The 15,991-nt window shown below is 45.6% G+C and overlaps 2 protein-coding genes across 2 annotated transcripts in view; both read left to right on the top strand.

Moving 5' to 3' along the window:
• Positions 1–7,009: 7,009 nt before the first annotated feature.
• Positions 7,010–15,991, top strand: part of LOC120943109 (E3 ubiquitin-protein ligase TRIM39-like) — a 29,096-nt gene continuing 20,114 nt past the window's right edge. Inside the window, exon 1 of the mRNA XM_040356231.1 lies at positions 7,010–7,056. The gene's annotated coding sequence lies outside the window, so the exon portion shown is untranslated. The remainder of the gene's footprint in view (positions 7,057–15,991) is intronic.
• Positions 11,580–12,754, top strand: LOC120944348 (E3 ubiquitin-protein ligase TRIM8-like). The gene is made up of 2 exons (XM_040358400.1): positions 11,580–11,988; positions 12,039–12,754. Exons 1-2 carry the CDS (start codon positions 11,580–11,582, stop codon positions 12,752–12,754), a joined length of 1,125 nt encoding a protein of 374 aa, XP_040214334.1.

The following is a 15,991-nucleotide window of genomic DNA, read 5'->3' as shown; positions in this document are numbered from 1 at the left end:
CTTGGGTGTAGTTGCATCTGAGACAATTGGAGAAGCTCTATACTAGCAGTGAGGCCTCGTTCACATTGGAGCGTCTTGTCATGTGATTTGCCATATCAAATCACAAGTCGCACCCTATTGTCGGCAATGGCACTGGTCAAATCGGTGCGACGCCGACTTTGCCGTGCCGCAACGGATCGAAAAAGTAGTTCCTGCATTACTTTTGGTGATTTTGGGTGTGACTTGCATGGACCTCTGTGCATGAAGCCACGCAGATGTCTTCCAAGTTGCACCTGAAGTCGCACTGAAATGCAACTTTGAAATTGTGCGATTTCTGATGAAGTTGCATGATTTCAAAGCCGCATTCAATATGAATGAGGGCTTATCACCCCTAGCACCAAAGTCAAAAGTCTCAGAGTAATTTTCGATACCTACATGACAATGGATGCACAAATAGGGTCAGTAGTCAGCGGATCCCACCATCTGCTGCGCCTACTACGCAGACTCACGCCCTTTATCCCGAAAGAGGACATTGCAGTCGTGGTGGGAACAATCATCAATTCCAGACTCGACTACGCAAATGCCCTCTATCTAGGACTCCCCAAATACCAAATCACTCGCCTGCAAGTCGTTCAAAATACGGCCGCTCGACTAGTGACTGGGAAAAAACCATGGGAATCAATCTCACCTTCACTGAGATCCCTTCATTGGTTGCCAGTAAAAGACAGAATCACTTTCAAGGCACATTGCCTAATACATAAGTGTATTCAAGGCAACGCCCCCCAATATCTATGCGAAAAAATAAAAGTCCATAACCCCAATCGCATTCTGCGATCCACCAATCAAAACCTCCTCCAGATACCCAAGGCCAGATACAAGTCCAAAGGAGATCGAAGATTTGCAGTCCAGGGACCTCGCCTGTGGAATGCACTACCAACCAGCATCCGATTGGAGTCAGACCACTTGGCCTTCAGGAGAAAGAATAAAACCCATCTCTTCTGAGGTCAAGGGGTTCCTTACCCATGAAATGGATACAGCGCCCAGAGGCGATTCAGTTCGCATGTGTTGCGCTTTACAAGTCTCTCTCTCTCTCTCTCTCTCTCTCTCTCTCTCTCTCTCTCTCTCTCTCTCAACCAACATTATTTGAATGAGATCCTGACAGCATTCAGAACCATACATGTTCATTTCCCCTTCTGCTAAGGCTACATTCACACCAGTGATTTAGGCCTTTGCAAACTGCAGTGGCAGGAATCTTCTGTTTTTTCTCCTGCAGCTGAGAGCAGTTGGGTGCGGCCACCAGCCCCGGTTTAATTTAATGACAGGGTGACAGCGGCTGCAGCTATTCGCGGCTCTGCACACAGCCTACGGTTACCGGCGGTGATCACTGCTGGACACTTTTGTGTGTTTAGCAAAGATCATCACAGGTAATCGCTGGTTATGTGGAGAGCCACTCGCAAATACAGCAGAAGATTCCTCCCTTTGCAGTTCACACCGGCCTTAATCGCCAGTATGAATGTAGCCTTACTCTTATTATATCTCCAAGCTTTCCGAATAAGAAATGGGGACAACTTCAGGACAAAGTATGTAGAAAATGACCCCCCCCCTTACATGCCTCCTTTAGAACAGCCATTACCAGGGCCAGCGCTACCTATAGGCAAGGTAGGTGCCGGCCCAGAGCGTATATGTTTCTGGGTGGCGGGCTGCTGGCATGCTAAGCAAGCATGCTGGTGGCGCTGTGTGTCTTCTGGGTCTTCCGGTCTGGTCCAGAGTTGCGGCCCGGGGGCCTGCGGACCACGGCTGGCACGAGAAAGCAATCTGGTGCCGCCACGTTTTTTTTTCAGGCTGGGTCCAGAGCCGCAGGTGCAGGTCTGCCAATAAAAAATAGGTGGAGAGGCACCGCAAAAATATCCACCCCACCACCTCCACCGTATAAATGGGCAGTGTAAAGGGGGTGGGGTCAGGGGCGTAGCCAATGGGGAGGGCTGCAAAATGAGGTTTCGCCAAGGGTGTCAAAAATCCTTGCACCAGCCCTGGCCATTACAAAATGAATATGCCAGAAATTATTGGGTAAACTTACTAAGTAAAGCTGGCCTTACACCTGTAGTATTTCATTCAAACTATCAAAATCGATTTTCTGGCGCCTTCCTGAACTTGACTAAATTTTATTTTTTGATTATCATATCAAAGTCTCAATTTTCATAGAATGATCCTTCTGCTTTCAGATTAACTTTGCCCAGAGAATGCACAAAAGGCTAGTTTATGATTTTTCTCAGCTGGGAGCGAATTCAACATTTAGAACCTCGTTCGTTCTCTATAGATTTGAGGAAAATTTTCCATCTCTTGTGAAATTACCCCCGTTTAAACTCTAATGCTGCGTACACACGACCGTTTTTCCTGTCATGCAAAAAACAACGTTTTTCTCAACGTGATTCCTCTCAACACTGCCTTGCATGCACACATTCATAAAAATAAAAAAAAACACTTGCGCGAAGCGATGATGTACAACACGTACGACGGCACTATAAAGGGGAAGTTCCATTCAAATGGCGCCACCCTTTGGGCTGCTTTTGCTGATCCTCGTGTTAGTAAAAGTTTGATGAGAGACGATTCGCGCTTTTCACCCTCGTGTTTTTCAGTCCGTTACAGCGTGGCAAATGTGCTTTCTCCATTATGAACGCTACTTTTACCAGAACGAGCGCTCCCGTCTCATACTTGATCCTGAGCATGAGCGTTTTTCCCCTCAGAAAAGCATACACACAAGCGGTTTTCGCGACGAGAAAAAGAACAACGGGAAAAACGACGAGAAAGAATAGAGCAGGTTCTAATTTTTTTGCGGGCAGTTTTCTCGTTGACAAAAGGCAGGTTTAAAGAAAGGCTCTAAAGTAAGAATGTGTTCAAAAATATATATTTTAATTGATCTAGGGTTTTTATGGTCTGACGATAGGTAGACACCCTATATAATGCACCTTATCCCAACATTTTGATTAAGGAATTATGGAGAAGGAACAGGACTATAGCTGTCAGGTCACCTGTGGTCAGATGACAAGTGCACCCTGTTGGAGGCAGGGATGCACCACAAGGTAGTGAACCCAATGGCAGACTGCTGCGGAAGGACTACAGAATGGATATGGGGAAGAGGTTTACTGGGGCACAAACAAGGAATCCTACAGGAAGCTAACCAAAGATTCCCCAGGGTGCGGAGTCTAAGATCCAGTTTGGTATTCACCAGAGCCTCTAGTGGTAAGGATGGCCTTCGCTGCAACTGGATCCAGGTCGCGGCCCCTAGAGTCCCCTAGGTCACGCTTCGTAGGGAGAGAGGGGAAGCAACCACTCAGGACACAAGGAATAGTGAAGGGTAAGCCGAGGTCGGGGCAACAAGCAGACGAGAATAACCAAGGGTCAGGCCAAGGGTCAGGGTCACAGGCAAACAGGAGTAGTCGTAGATAAGCCAAAGTCGGTACACAGAGATATTAACGTAGCACACGGCAAGCAGGAACACAAAGCTAACACACAACGTTGATCAGCATCGCAGACCAGCAGTGCAGTAGTTAATATAGAGTCCCTGGGATGGCCTGGGGTGGGGCCATACAGGGAGGAGAGATGATAAAAGGCAACCAGATAAGAGAGTCTGGTAATCTTTAATCATAGAACACTGCCCATCAATAGTCTTTTGTTAAGAGTGGCATCTAGTGAACAATGTTGGTATTGAAAGTCCAGAAGATATTATTTTTCCTTGTAGGCCGAAGGAATGACACTAAGCAAAGAGCTTCTGTGGATGTCGGGTGCCTCAAATCCTTCTGTCTCTTCATAGAATTCCAGACAGACTTCATGATGGTGAGATCAGGGCTCTGTGGGGGCTCAAACCATCACCTCCAGGACTCTTCTTTACACTGAAGAGATGGTTGTTCTGCTACAGAATACGTTTGGGGCCAATCACGTCTCCCTGATAGTATGGCATGATGTTGATTAAGTATCTGCCTGTATTTCTCACCTGAAGATGCCATTGATCGGGCAACGTTGAGGATGTAGATGCAGTGATCAGCCAAGGAAATTTAATGTAGCACATGAAAGACACATCGGGGTTGATTTACTAAAGGGAAATCCACTCTGCACTACAAGTGCACTGCAAGTGATCAGTCATTTCCCCCAGTCAGTCCCCACCCCCCCTTCAGTTAGAACACACCCAGGGAACATAATTAACCCTTTCCTTGCCCCCTAGTGTTAACCCCTTCCCTGCCAGTGGCATTTTTATAGTAATCAATGCATTTTTATAGCACCGATCGCTATAAAAATGCCAATGGTCCCAAAAATGTGTCAAAAGTGTCCGAAGTGTCCGCCATCATGTCGCAGTACCGATAAAAATCGCTGATCGCCGCCATTATTAGTAAAAAAAAAAAATATTAATAAAAATGCCATAAACTATCCCCTATTTTGTAGACGCTATAACTTTTGCGCAAACCAATAAACGGTTATTGCGATTTTTTTTTTTTTTTTTTACGAAAAATAGGTAGAAGAATACGTATCGGCCTAAACTGAGGAAAAAAAAAATCTTTTTTTTATATATTTTTGGGGGATATTTATTATAGCAAAAAAGTAAAAAATATTCATTTTATTCAAAATTGTCGCTCTATTTTTGTTTATAGCGCAAAAACTAAAAACCGCTGAGGTGATCAAATACCACCAAAAGAAAGCTCTATTTGTGGTAAAAAAAAGGACGCCAATTTTGTTTGGGAGCCACGTCGCACGACCGCGCAATTGTCATTTAAAACAACGCAGTGCCGCAACACAAAAAGTGGCCTGGTCTTTGACCATCAATGCGGTCCGGGGCTGAAGTGGTTAAAGTGGTAGTAAACTCTGTACTACTTGTACCTACAGGCAAGCCTATAATAATAAGGCTTACCTCTAGGTACTGTGAATATCACAGTACCTAGAGTTTCCGGCGTGCGCTCTGATGGTCCGGCTTACAGTGTAGGACCTTCAGAGCAAGTGCGGGAAAAAGCAGTGCGCATGCGCGGGAATGATGTCATCGGGTCCCTGGCCCCAACTGTCTCAGCAGTGACACTGCGGAGCGGGAGGGCTTTGTTCTAAGGTAAGTTTCTCATAATGTGCTAGCATGCGAAGCATACTAGCACATTATGACATTGTCTTGCAGGATTTTTTTTTATTTAACCACCAGCAGTTGACTAAAGTGTGCATGTAAAGGCAGGCGTCCCAATACTCTTGACAATTTAGGGCCAGATTCTTGTAGAATCTGCGGCGGCGTAGCGTAAGCCATTTACACTACGCCGCCGCAAATTACTGGAGCAAGTGCCGTATTCTCCAAGCACTTGCTCCGTAATTTGCGTCGGCGTAGTGTAATTGGCCCAGCGTAAGGCCGCGTAATTCAAAGGGGGCGGCTTGTATTTAAATTAAGCGCGCCCCCGCGCCGATCGAACTGAGCGTGCGCCGGGCGGAAAAATAGCCCAGTGCGCATGCTCCAGCTCACGACGGAAAACGTCAACGACGCTCACGTCGGCGTCATTGACGTTTTCCGTCGTATAAAGTCGTATTCGCGAACGACTTACGAAAACGACGGAAAAAGCCGACGCTGACCCGACGCCATACTTAACATGGCATACGACGGACCTACGTAAACTTGCCCCTCATTATAGCAGGGGCAAGTTTACGCTTACGGAAACGTCGTAAAATCACTGTGTTGTACGTTCGGGAATCTCGCGTAACTAGCTAATTTACATAGACGACGGGGGGAAAACGACGATGCGACACCTAGCGGCGGGAAAAAAAAATTGCATTTAAGATCTGACAGCGTAAGAGCCTTACGCCTGTCAGATCTAATGGGTATCTATGCGTAACTGATTCTAAGAATCAGTCGCATAGATACGCCGGTCCAAATTAGGACTTACGACGGCGCAAATGGCGTTAAGCCGTCGTAACGCCTTTGAGAATCTTGCCCACACTGTATATAGACAGATGTATATATTGGGACTTTGCAATGTTTGATCTCTTGCAACTCCTTGTTCTTCATATTATTATTATTATTATTATGACAGACTAGCGAGACAAAATGTCTGCGTCTCCTCCAGCTCTCCCCTCCCCCCCTCCAGTCACAGCAATGTGGAGATCACAGGAGGGGGAGGAGGAAAAATCTCCTTGTAACGGAATGACCCGTGACACCCAAAGACTTTGTGAGGATGGGGGATACTCCTGTGTCAGCGTCACTGATAACTCTTGGGTCTGAGTCCACTCTGTGCCCTTTGGGCATGGAGTGGCAAGTGAATCGTAATTCATGGATTACATGAGATTTGACATCACGGACAGTTCATATTGCAGGATCTTGAGAGACTACAAGATGTTGGTTAATTGTGACCCCAACCAGTCAATATTCTATGACTCATTTCTATGATTAGTCTAGTGACATGCTAATTGCATCAGGGCTTGGAGGACATTCCATTGTCCTTGTGTAAAGGTGTTGTAACGGACAGGTGTTAATCCCAGGTCTGCTCCCAGAACTCTAATTATGCATACTATAGACAGCTTATGTGTGATAACCCTGTCTACAATCTATTGATGCTCAGAGGTGTCAAGCGGTATGCGGAGACGGAGTGGGTGAAGGCTTTTGTTGTTAGTAATTGAGGAATGTTTAGTAATTAGCCTTAGTGTGTGATTGGGGGGGGGGGGGACAGTTTGATTGTTCCTGTAAATTCTGTGACCTGTTGTACTATATAAAAAGACTGAGAGAAATCATTAAAGTGTCATTACATTTGGAACAAGTACAGAGCTGCGTGTCTCGTCTTAATTCTGGGAAATTGATATGGATCGGGTCCTGTCGGTTGGAGTGTCGATAAGCTGTCGTGACTGGGATGGAAAGTCGTAAACGGTGGTGACCGTTACACTCCTCATGACTGACCAGCCCCAGGCTCCTATCAGCACACAGAGAATGCAATGATTCATGGGACCTGTAGTGTCTTCTTATCTCAGGGAACTACAACTCCCAGGTGACATTACCAGCAGGAAGTAGAAGAGGAGCTCTGAGTGTATTTTGTAGAAGGCCTCAGAAGAGATCCAGAGAACATCGGGGTGAGGAATGTTTAGAAAAGAAAGAAATGATTCTGAAGATTCTCCTCTGCTAGGAATGATTTGATGTTTAGTGCTGAAGGTGAACTTGCACTTTTACTGCTTAACCACTTCCATACCGCGCCTATTCTGGCACTTCTCTCCTACATGTAAAAATCAATTTTTTTTTTGCTAAAAAATTACTCAGAACCCCCAAACATTATATATGTTTTTAGCAGACACCCTATGGAATAAAATGGCGTTTTTTTTGCGCAATCATTTATCAAACGCCTTTTTCTTTTCCTGCGCAGGTTTCTGCACAGATGTCAATGTAAATCGCGGCCCGAAATCGCAAAAAGTAGTACAGAAACTACTTTTTTTAATCGGTGCAGTGCCGCAGATGCGGCGTCTCACCGATTAGGACGGTGCCATTGCCGACAAATGCCACCGATTTGAGATGCAATTTGACATGTCAAATCGCATCTCAAATCGTACCGATGTGAACCAGAGCTAAGGCTGCTTTCACACTGAAGCGCTTTACAGGCGCTATAATGCTAAAAAAACAGTGCCTGTAAAGCGCCTCTCCTCTCACTCCAGTGTGAAAGCCCTCTGGCTTTCACACTGGAGCGGTGCCCTGGCAGGGCGGTAAAAAAAAGTCCTATAAGCTGCCTCTTTGCAGCGCTTGAAATCAATGGGCAGCTTTTTCGGCTGCTAACGGGTGTTAAAAGCGCCCCACTAGCGGCCGAAAAAGCGCAGCCAAAAAGGCGGTAAAAGGCTAAAAATAGCGTCACTTTACTGCTGATGCCCCACCGCCCCAGTGTGAAAGTAGCCTTAGTCAAAGAACATCCCCCACACAGTAAGCAAGCACTGCCTAGAGACACATTTAACCCATTGATCACCCCTGGTGTTAACCCCTTCCTGCCAGTGTCATTAGTACAGTGAGAGTGCATTTTTTTTTTATTTTTTTTATTTTTTTTTTTAGCATTGATCACTGTATTAGTGTCACTGGTCCCCAAAACGTTTCACTTAGGCCCCGTACACACGACCAAACATGTATGCTGAAACTGGTCCGCGGGCCAGTTTCAGCATACATGTTCGGTCGTGTGTAGGCGCGAGCGGGCCGAATTCCAGCAAACATTTGCCCGCCGGGCCTTTTCCCAGCAGACAAATATTCCTGGACGTGTTTTTAAAACCGTCCGCTGGAATCCTGCCCGCTCGGACATGTACGGTCGTCAGTACAGACCTACCGTACATGTCCGAGCGCCCGCCGTCCCTCGCATGCGTCGAATGACTTCGACGCATGCGTGGAAGCCTTTAAATGGCAGGCCCGCCCACGTCGCCGCGTCATCATTGCGGCGACGACGCGGACACGCCCCGCGTCCGCGTAATGTTTACAACCATGTGTACAACCATCGTACAGAAGCCCTCTGGCAGGCATGTACGGTGAAAACGGTCCGACGGACCGGTTTCACCGTACATGTTTGCTCGTTAGTACCCGGCCTTAGTGTCAGATTTGTCCATCGCAATGTTGCATTGCCACTAAAAAATCACTGCTCGCTGCCATTACTGCTAAAAAATATATATATATAAAAAAAAGACCCTATATCTGTCCCATAGTTCAGCGTTTCTCAACCCTAGTCCTCAAGTCGCCACAACAGGTCATGTTTTCAAGCCTTACATTATTTTGCACAGGTGATTTGATCGGTTCCAATGCCTTAGGCCGCGTACACACAATCAGTCAAAACCGATGAATCTGACTGTTTCATTGGTTAACCAATGAAGCTGACTGATGGTCTGATGTGCCTACACACCATCGGTTAAAAAAACGATTGTGTCAGAACGCAGTGACGTAAAACACACAACGTGCTAAAAATGCTTCCAAGCATGCGTCGACTTGATTCTGAGCATGCGCGGCCTTTTGACCGATGCTTTTGCATACTAACGATCGGTTTTGACCCATCGGTCGGCGTCCATCGGTCAAATTTTAAAGCAAATTCTCTTTTTTTTTTGACCGAAGGATAACCGACCGATGGGGCCCACACACGATCAGTTTGGACCGGTGAAACGGTCCTTCAGTCCGTTTTCATCGGTTTTGACCGATCGCGTGTACGCGGCCTTAGTATTTACCACGGCTGTTTCATCTGAGGAAAATCCTGAAAACATGACCTGTTGGGGGCGCCTTGAGGCCCGGAGTTGAGAAACACTGCCATAGTTTGTAAACGCTGTAACTTTTGCGAAAACCAATCAATATACGCTTATTGTGATTTTTTTTTTTTTACCGAAAATATGTAGAAGAATATATATCGGCCTAAATTGATGAAGAAATTCGATTTTTTTAAATTTTTTTATTGGATGTGTTTTTATAGCAGAATTAAAAAATGGCGATATTATTACCACCGTTAAGTGTGACGCCTTCCTGCTCTGGGCTCCTGGTTGTTAGGATGCTGGCGGATGTCGGCTCCCTGACAACCACTGACTCAAACCCTGCCTTGTGACAATTAGAGAGAATGAGACTCCCCAACAGGGACACACAGCAATAAAAACCTGACAGGGGGTCTATCCCCTTTACCACTCCATCCAAATCTGAAAAAAAACTTTTATTAATACTTTAAAAACTTTTTTTCTCATTGGGGAGTGGCCATGGGTATATTAAATGGACTTTGCTTTTATTGCAAGATTCACTTTAGGGATCTCCAGTCATTAATTTTACAATCTCGGTAAAAGGAGTATTATGATGGAGCAGGGTTTGACAAATTTGCTTGGAATCTAGGAGCCAGCTAAAAAAGTTAGGAGCCAGAAAACGCACCCCGTCCCGACGAGCTTGCGCGCAGAAGCGAACACATACGTGAGCAGCGCCCGCATATGAAAACGGTGTTCAAACCACACATGTGAGGTATCGCCGCGATTGGTAGAGCGAGAGCAATAATTCTAGCCCTAGACCGCCTCTGTAACTCAAAACATGCAACCTGTAGATTTTTTTAAACGTCGCCTATGAAGATTTTAAAGGGTAAAAGTTTGTCGGCATTCTACGAGCGGACGCAATTTTGAAGCGTGACATGTTGGGTATGAATTTACTCGGCGTAACATTATCTTTCATAATATTAAAAAAATGGGGATAACTTTACTCTTATTTTTTAATTAAAATTTTTTTATTTTTTTCCCAAAAAAGTGCGCTTGTAAGACCGCTGCGCAAATACGGCGTGACAGAAAGTATTGCAACGATCGCCATTTTATTCTCTAGGGTGCTAGGATAAAAAATATATATAATGTTTGTGGGTTCTAATTAGAGGGAAGAAGATGGCAGTGAAAATAGTGAAAAATTACATTAGAATTGCTGTTTAAACTTATAATGCTTAACTTGTAATACCAATGGCCACCACCAGATGGCGCCAGCTCACACAAGGAAGAGCTGGGGACTTTTTTGCCCACCTTCCAAGCCAAGTCGCCAGGATGCTATTTCTAGTCGCCATGGCGACCGGGATTTGTCGAGCCCTGTAATAAGGGTATTTAGATTCCTGAGATGATTCCACAGATCTCAGCAAAGGTGAGGACAATAAAATATGACGAGGGAAAAGGAGAGAAAAATATACATGTGAAGTACCGCCAGTATAAACAACACTGCGCTGTTGGCATGCATCACTCACGAGATAATAGGCAAAAACAATCAGCGTGTTCCGGGTTCGCGTACATTCCACGGTGACCGGAAGCAGCGTCACTGGTTCAACAAAGACCGGAAATTATGTTGACGCGCGTTCGCCCCTCCAGGGCATCATCAAGGACATCTGTGTAGTAAGAGTCCTGACAGAAACCATGATCAGACTGAGACAGAAGTACAGTTAAATCACACTTGTTTAATAATAATAATAAAAAGATAAACAAAGTAAGGGTAGTCAAAACATAGCCAGAGTTCAGGAACCGGATCGCCAGCCAAGCTAAATGTCATAGAGCCAGAGATAAACGTAGTAGAACAGCAAGCAGGATCTGGAGCCAGAAGGAACATCAGCCAAGCAAGTCTTTAACAGGAACACAGGAGATGGTCTCTGTGATGTTGACCAAGGTGAAGGCAGAGAACAACAGAGCTGGGCGGCTCAAGTAGGCAGGACTGACAAGCAGGATATCATCAACAGGTGAGTCACTGTGGAGAGATAGGAGCTGGCAATTAGCCGACAACTGAGCAGCCAGCTCAGAGAAGGAAGGGCTAAGCCCAGGTCTGACAGAGTCGAGACATGGCTGGTATCTGTGAAACAAAGGTTACACATCCCACAGAGCATTACACCCGCTACCTATGCCCATTTTAAAGTCGATTTTTTTAATCACAGCCTCATAGAAAAATATTTTCTCGTCTACGCAATTGATACCTAAGAATGAGTTAGAGATAAGTAGCTTTTCCTCTGTATTTTATGTGTTATGTTTTATTTAGAATCCTTAAAACATACAAAGAGTAAAAATCACTTGCTCTGGGTTCTTTCTGTCCTCTGTAGGGTAACTTGTGAAGCCTCATTATAAAAACAGATAATTAGTTGGGTTTCTTCTTCCTTGTCCCCAGAATGGCGTTTGCTGCTCTAGGAGACGAGCTGAGCTGCTCCATCTGCCTGAACCTTTATACAGAGCCGGTGTCACTGAGATGTGGACACATCTTCTGCCGGGATTGTATTGTGACTGCTCTGGATACACAGGAGGGGTCCGGAGTTTATTCCTGTCCAGAGTGCAGAGAGGAGTATGTAGAACATCCAGTGATGGAGAAGAGGAGGAAGTTGTGTAACATTGTGGACAACTTCAGATCTACACAACAAAAGGAGGAGAACAGTGAGATTCTCTGTACGTATTGTGTGGATTCTCCAGTGGGAGCCGTCAAGACTTGTCTACATTGTGAGACTTCTATGTGTGATAAACACCTGACAGCCCACAACAAAAAAGTGGACCATGTGTTGGTGGAATCCACCTTGTCCTTCAGTAGTAAAAAAATGCTCCATCCACAAGGACTTCTGAAGTATTTCTGTTCAAAGGACGCCGTCTGCCTTTGTGCGTCCTGCTGTCTGTGGGGGAACATAAAGGACATGAAGTGGAACCTCTAGAAGAAGCTTTGGAGAAGAAGAAGGAGAAACTGAGAGATGTTCTAGAAATGTTGACTAGAAAGAAAGAGACAACTAAGCATAAAATTCAGAACCTACAGGACCAAGAGAGAAAAGCTCGAGAAAAAGCAGATGATGAGAAGAAGAGGGTCATTGCCCTGTTTGAGGATATCAGGAGACAGCTGGAGGTCCAGGAACAGAGAGTCCTGAGTGAGATCTCCAGACAGGTAGAGGAGGTCTCATTATCAGTGACTGATCTCACCAAACAGTCGGAGATACAGAAGGACGAGCTGTCCAGGAAAATTGGCCACATCGAGAAGTTGTGTAACATGACCGACCCAATAACTGTCCTACAAGATCAGGAATCTGACACAGGAGACCAGAATGTGGAGGAATCTTCTGTTCCTGATCTGGATGATTTTATGATCTCTCTCGTGTTGCACAGATCTAAAACCGACCTTATTACTAATATGCAATTTAAAACCGATTTCTTTGCACAGGATACAAATGATCTACGACTGGATAAAAAAACTGCCCATACATTTGTGGCTTTATCCGATGATCTGAGAACAGCATTCGACGCTGAAAGACACATGGTTAAACCAGAATTACCACAGAGATTTTACAGAATACAGTCAGGTGATGACTAAGGAAAGTTTTTCCCATGGGAGACATTACTGGGAAGTAGAGGTCGGTGGACTGTGGGAATTGGGATGTGGGTGTTTGCTATCCCAGTATAGAGAGAGATGGAGATGCGTCTAGTATTGGGTTTAATAACGAGTCCTGGAGTTTCTGCATAAATAGAAAAGAATATGCATCTCTACACGACTCTCAGAAAAAATTGTTATACCCGGAGTCCTCCTGTCCAGAGATTGGGATTATATTTGGATTATGAAGGTGGCCGTCTGTCCTTCTACCAGCTGAGTGACCCCATCAGACACCTCCACACCTTCACCACCATCTTCACCGAACCCCTCCATGCTGCTTTCTATCTGGATGAGGGAGCCTGGGCGAAGCTGGTATCTCCGGTGTTTTTTATAAAACCATAATTTACAACATTCTTATTCTTATCCTGTCTAGGTGGGTTGGATCAGAGGACAGTCGGGTGTAAATGGAGAGCAGGATCCGTTCACACTTGCCCACCCATAATGCAGACCAGGCATTGTCCATGTCCGCTCTCCATAAACTGAGCAGACACGGACCTGTCCTCCTCCTCCCGCTCTGCTCTGACCAGCAGGAGATCAGTGGACAGATAACTCAATGAGCAAAAGCTGAGTCCACCCATGTGAAAGGGGGCCTAAAGGAGATTGTAGTATGTGGTGGGCTTAAGTGGAAGTCAATGCTAAAACGAAAATTTCTGCATCTATACCCACCAACATTCGAACACTAACCTATCCAGCCCTGAAAAAAAATCAATATACATAACTTTCCTGCAGGCGCACCGACCCGATCTTCAGCGGCGGAAGCTCTGATCCCACGCTGAGCTGTTAGCCGCGGCGTCGCTGTGTGGGCGGGTGCAGAGGACACGTCCGTCAACGGAAGCCCCCATAGTAACTAATTTCACAACCATTGTCGGCCGTGTCCTCTGCAGAGCTTCCGCCGCTGAGAGTCGAGTGGGATCACCTGCAGAAAAGGTATGTATATACGGATTTCTTCTTTTCGGGGCTAGATAGGTTAGTGTTAGAATGTTGGTGGCTATAGATGCAGGGATTTTAGTTTTTAGCCCAGACTTCCACTTTAAGTGTGTATTTCTCTTTAACTTTGGAGAACATTTCTCGCTTCCTGTTGTATCTCTGGGACAGGAAATAAGAAGAAATCCATCAAATGGGACACAGAAAATTGTAAATACAAAAGAGAACCGTTAAAGCTGTAGTTCAATTTGCTTATATTTTTGATCTTTCTGTTTCTTCCTTTTCTCTCCTTCATTAAGATGTTAATAAAATTTCAAATAAAATATTATATTTTCATTGCACGGATGGGTCTCTGCTTCTCTATGCAATGTATGCAGATCATGGCAGGGAAGGAAGGGGTTGGAATGGTGCTGTGCCTCAGTTCTTCCCCCAAGAACCCTCAGCTCTGATGCAAGCAGTGGGTTGGCTCTCAGAAGGAATTATATAAATATCTTAATGCCTTAACCACTTAAGACCAAAATGCAGCTAAAGGACCTGGCCAGGTTTTGCGATTCGGCACTGCTTCGTTTTAACAGACAATTGCGCCGTCGTGCGATGTTGCTCCCAAACAAAATTGGCGTCCTTTTTTTCCCACAAATAGAGCTTTCTTTTGGTGGTATTTGATCACCTCTGCGGTTTTTATTTTTTGCGCTATAAACAAAAATAGAGCGACAATTTTGAAAAAAAATGCAATATTTTTTTACTTTTTGCTATAATAAATATCTCCCAAAAACATATAAAAAAAAACATTTTTTTTCCTCAGTTTAGGCCGATACGTATTCTTCTACCTATTTTTGGTAAAAAAAAAATGGCAATAAGCGTTTATCGGTTGGTTTGCGCAAAAATTTATAGCGTTTACAAAATAGGGGATAGTTTTTTTTTGCATTTTTATTATTTTTTTTTTACTACTAATGGCGGCGATCAGCGATTTTTTCGGTGAGTGCGACATTATGGCGGACACTTCGGACAATTTTGACACATTTTTGGGACCATTGTCATTTTCACAGCAAAAAATGCATTTAAAATGCATTGTTTATTGTGAAAATGACAGTTGCAGTTTGGGAGTTAACCACTAGGGGGCGCTGAAGGGGTTATGTGTGACCTCATCTGTGTTTCTAACTGTAGGGGGGGTGTGGGCTGTAGGTGTGACGTCATTAATTGTGTATCCCTATAAAAGAGATCACACGATCGATGACATCGCCACAGTGAAGAACGGGAAAGGTGTGTTTACACACGGCTCTCCCCGTTCTTCAGCTCCGGGGAGCGATCGCGGGACTTCCAGCGGCGATCGGTCCGCGGGTCCCGCGGTCCCGGAGCTTCGGACCGGGTCGCGGGAGCGCGACCGCGACCCACGGCTGGGCTTAAAGATCAACATACATACACGTTGATGTGCCCAACCGTGCCATTCTGCCGACGTACATCAGCGTTAGGCGGTCCTTAAGTGGTTAAAGGGTGGATGTCAGTCTGGAGCAGTGGGCAGGTCTATGTGGGAAGGAAAGAGATGATGCTGGATGTAAGGTAAGGGGGGGGGGGTTATTGATATAAGGGGGAACCCTTTATATTAGTGCCCCCTTACATTGCTGTATTCACTCTCCTATTACATCAGTGACCCCCCCCCCCCCCAGACTGCCTGGCGCGCTTTCACTGACCTCCTCTCAGTGCACCTTGCAGGGCTCAGTCAGTCGGCTCCAGCTTGGTGGCTCTGGTTTTATCCTATAGTCTCCTCTCCACAGTCCATACATGTCTGGCTTCTCCCATGACCCCCATCCCAGCGGCGCTCTCACTCTTGACTCCTCTCCAGACTCCCTCAGAGACTGCAGACATGATCTAAGACAAGAGATGGTCAGAGGCTGCTGGCATAGTACAGGAGATATCAGAGGCTGTGGGTGTGGTACAGGAGATGATTAGAGACTGAGGACATGATACTAAAGATGATGAAGAGAATGTAGACATGATACAGGAGATCAATGCAGCCTCACCAGTTCCCATCAATATACAGCCTCACTGTGCAGTCCATGCAGCCTCACTGTGCCAGTCCATGTAGCCTCACTGTGCCCATCATTGCAGCTTCACTGTGCCCATCATTGCAGCCTCATTGTGCCCATAAATGCAGCCTCACTGTGCCCATCAATGCAGCCTCACTGTGCCCATAAATGCAGCCTCACTGTGCCCATCCATGCAGCCTCACTGTGCCCATTATTGCAGCCTCACTATGCC

Source organism: Rana temporaria, chromosome 6 (genome assembly GCF_905171775.1).
Source record: "Rana temporaria chromosome 6, aRanTem1.1, whole genome shotgun sequence".
NCBI classification, from domain to species: Eukaryota; Metazoa; Chordata; class Amphibia; order Anura; family Ranidae; genus Rana; species Rana temporaria.
The sequence above is the reverse complement of the archived record's forward strand: the minus strand, read 5'-3'. Positions and strand labels throughout refer to the sequence as shown.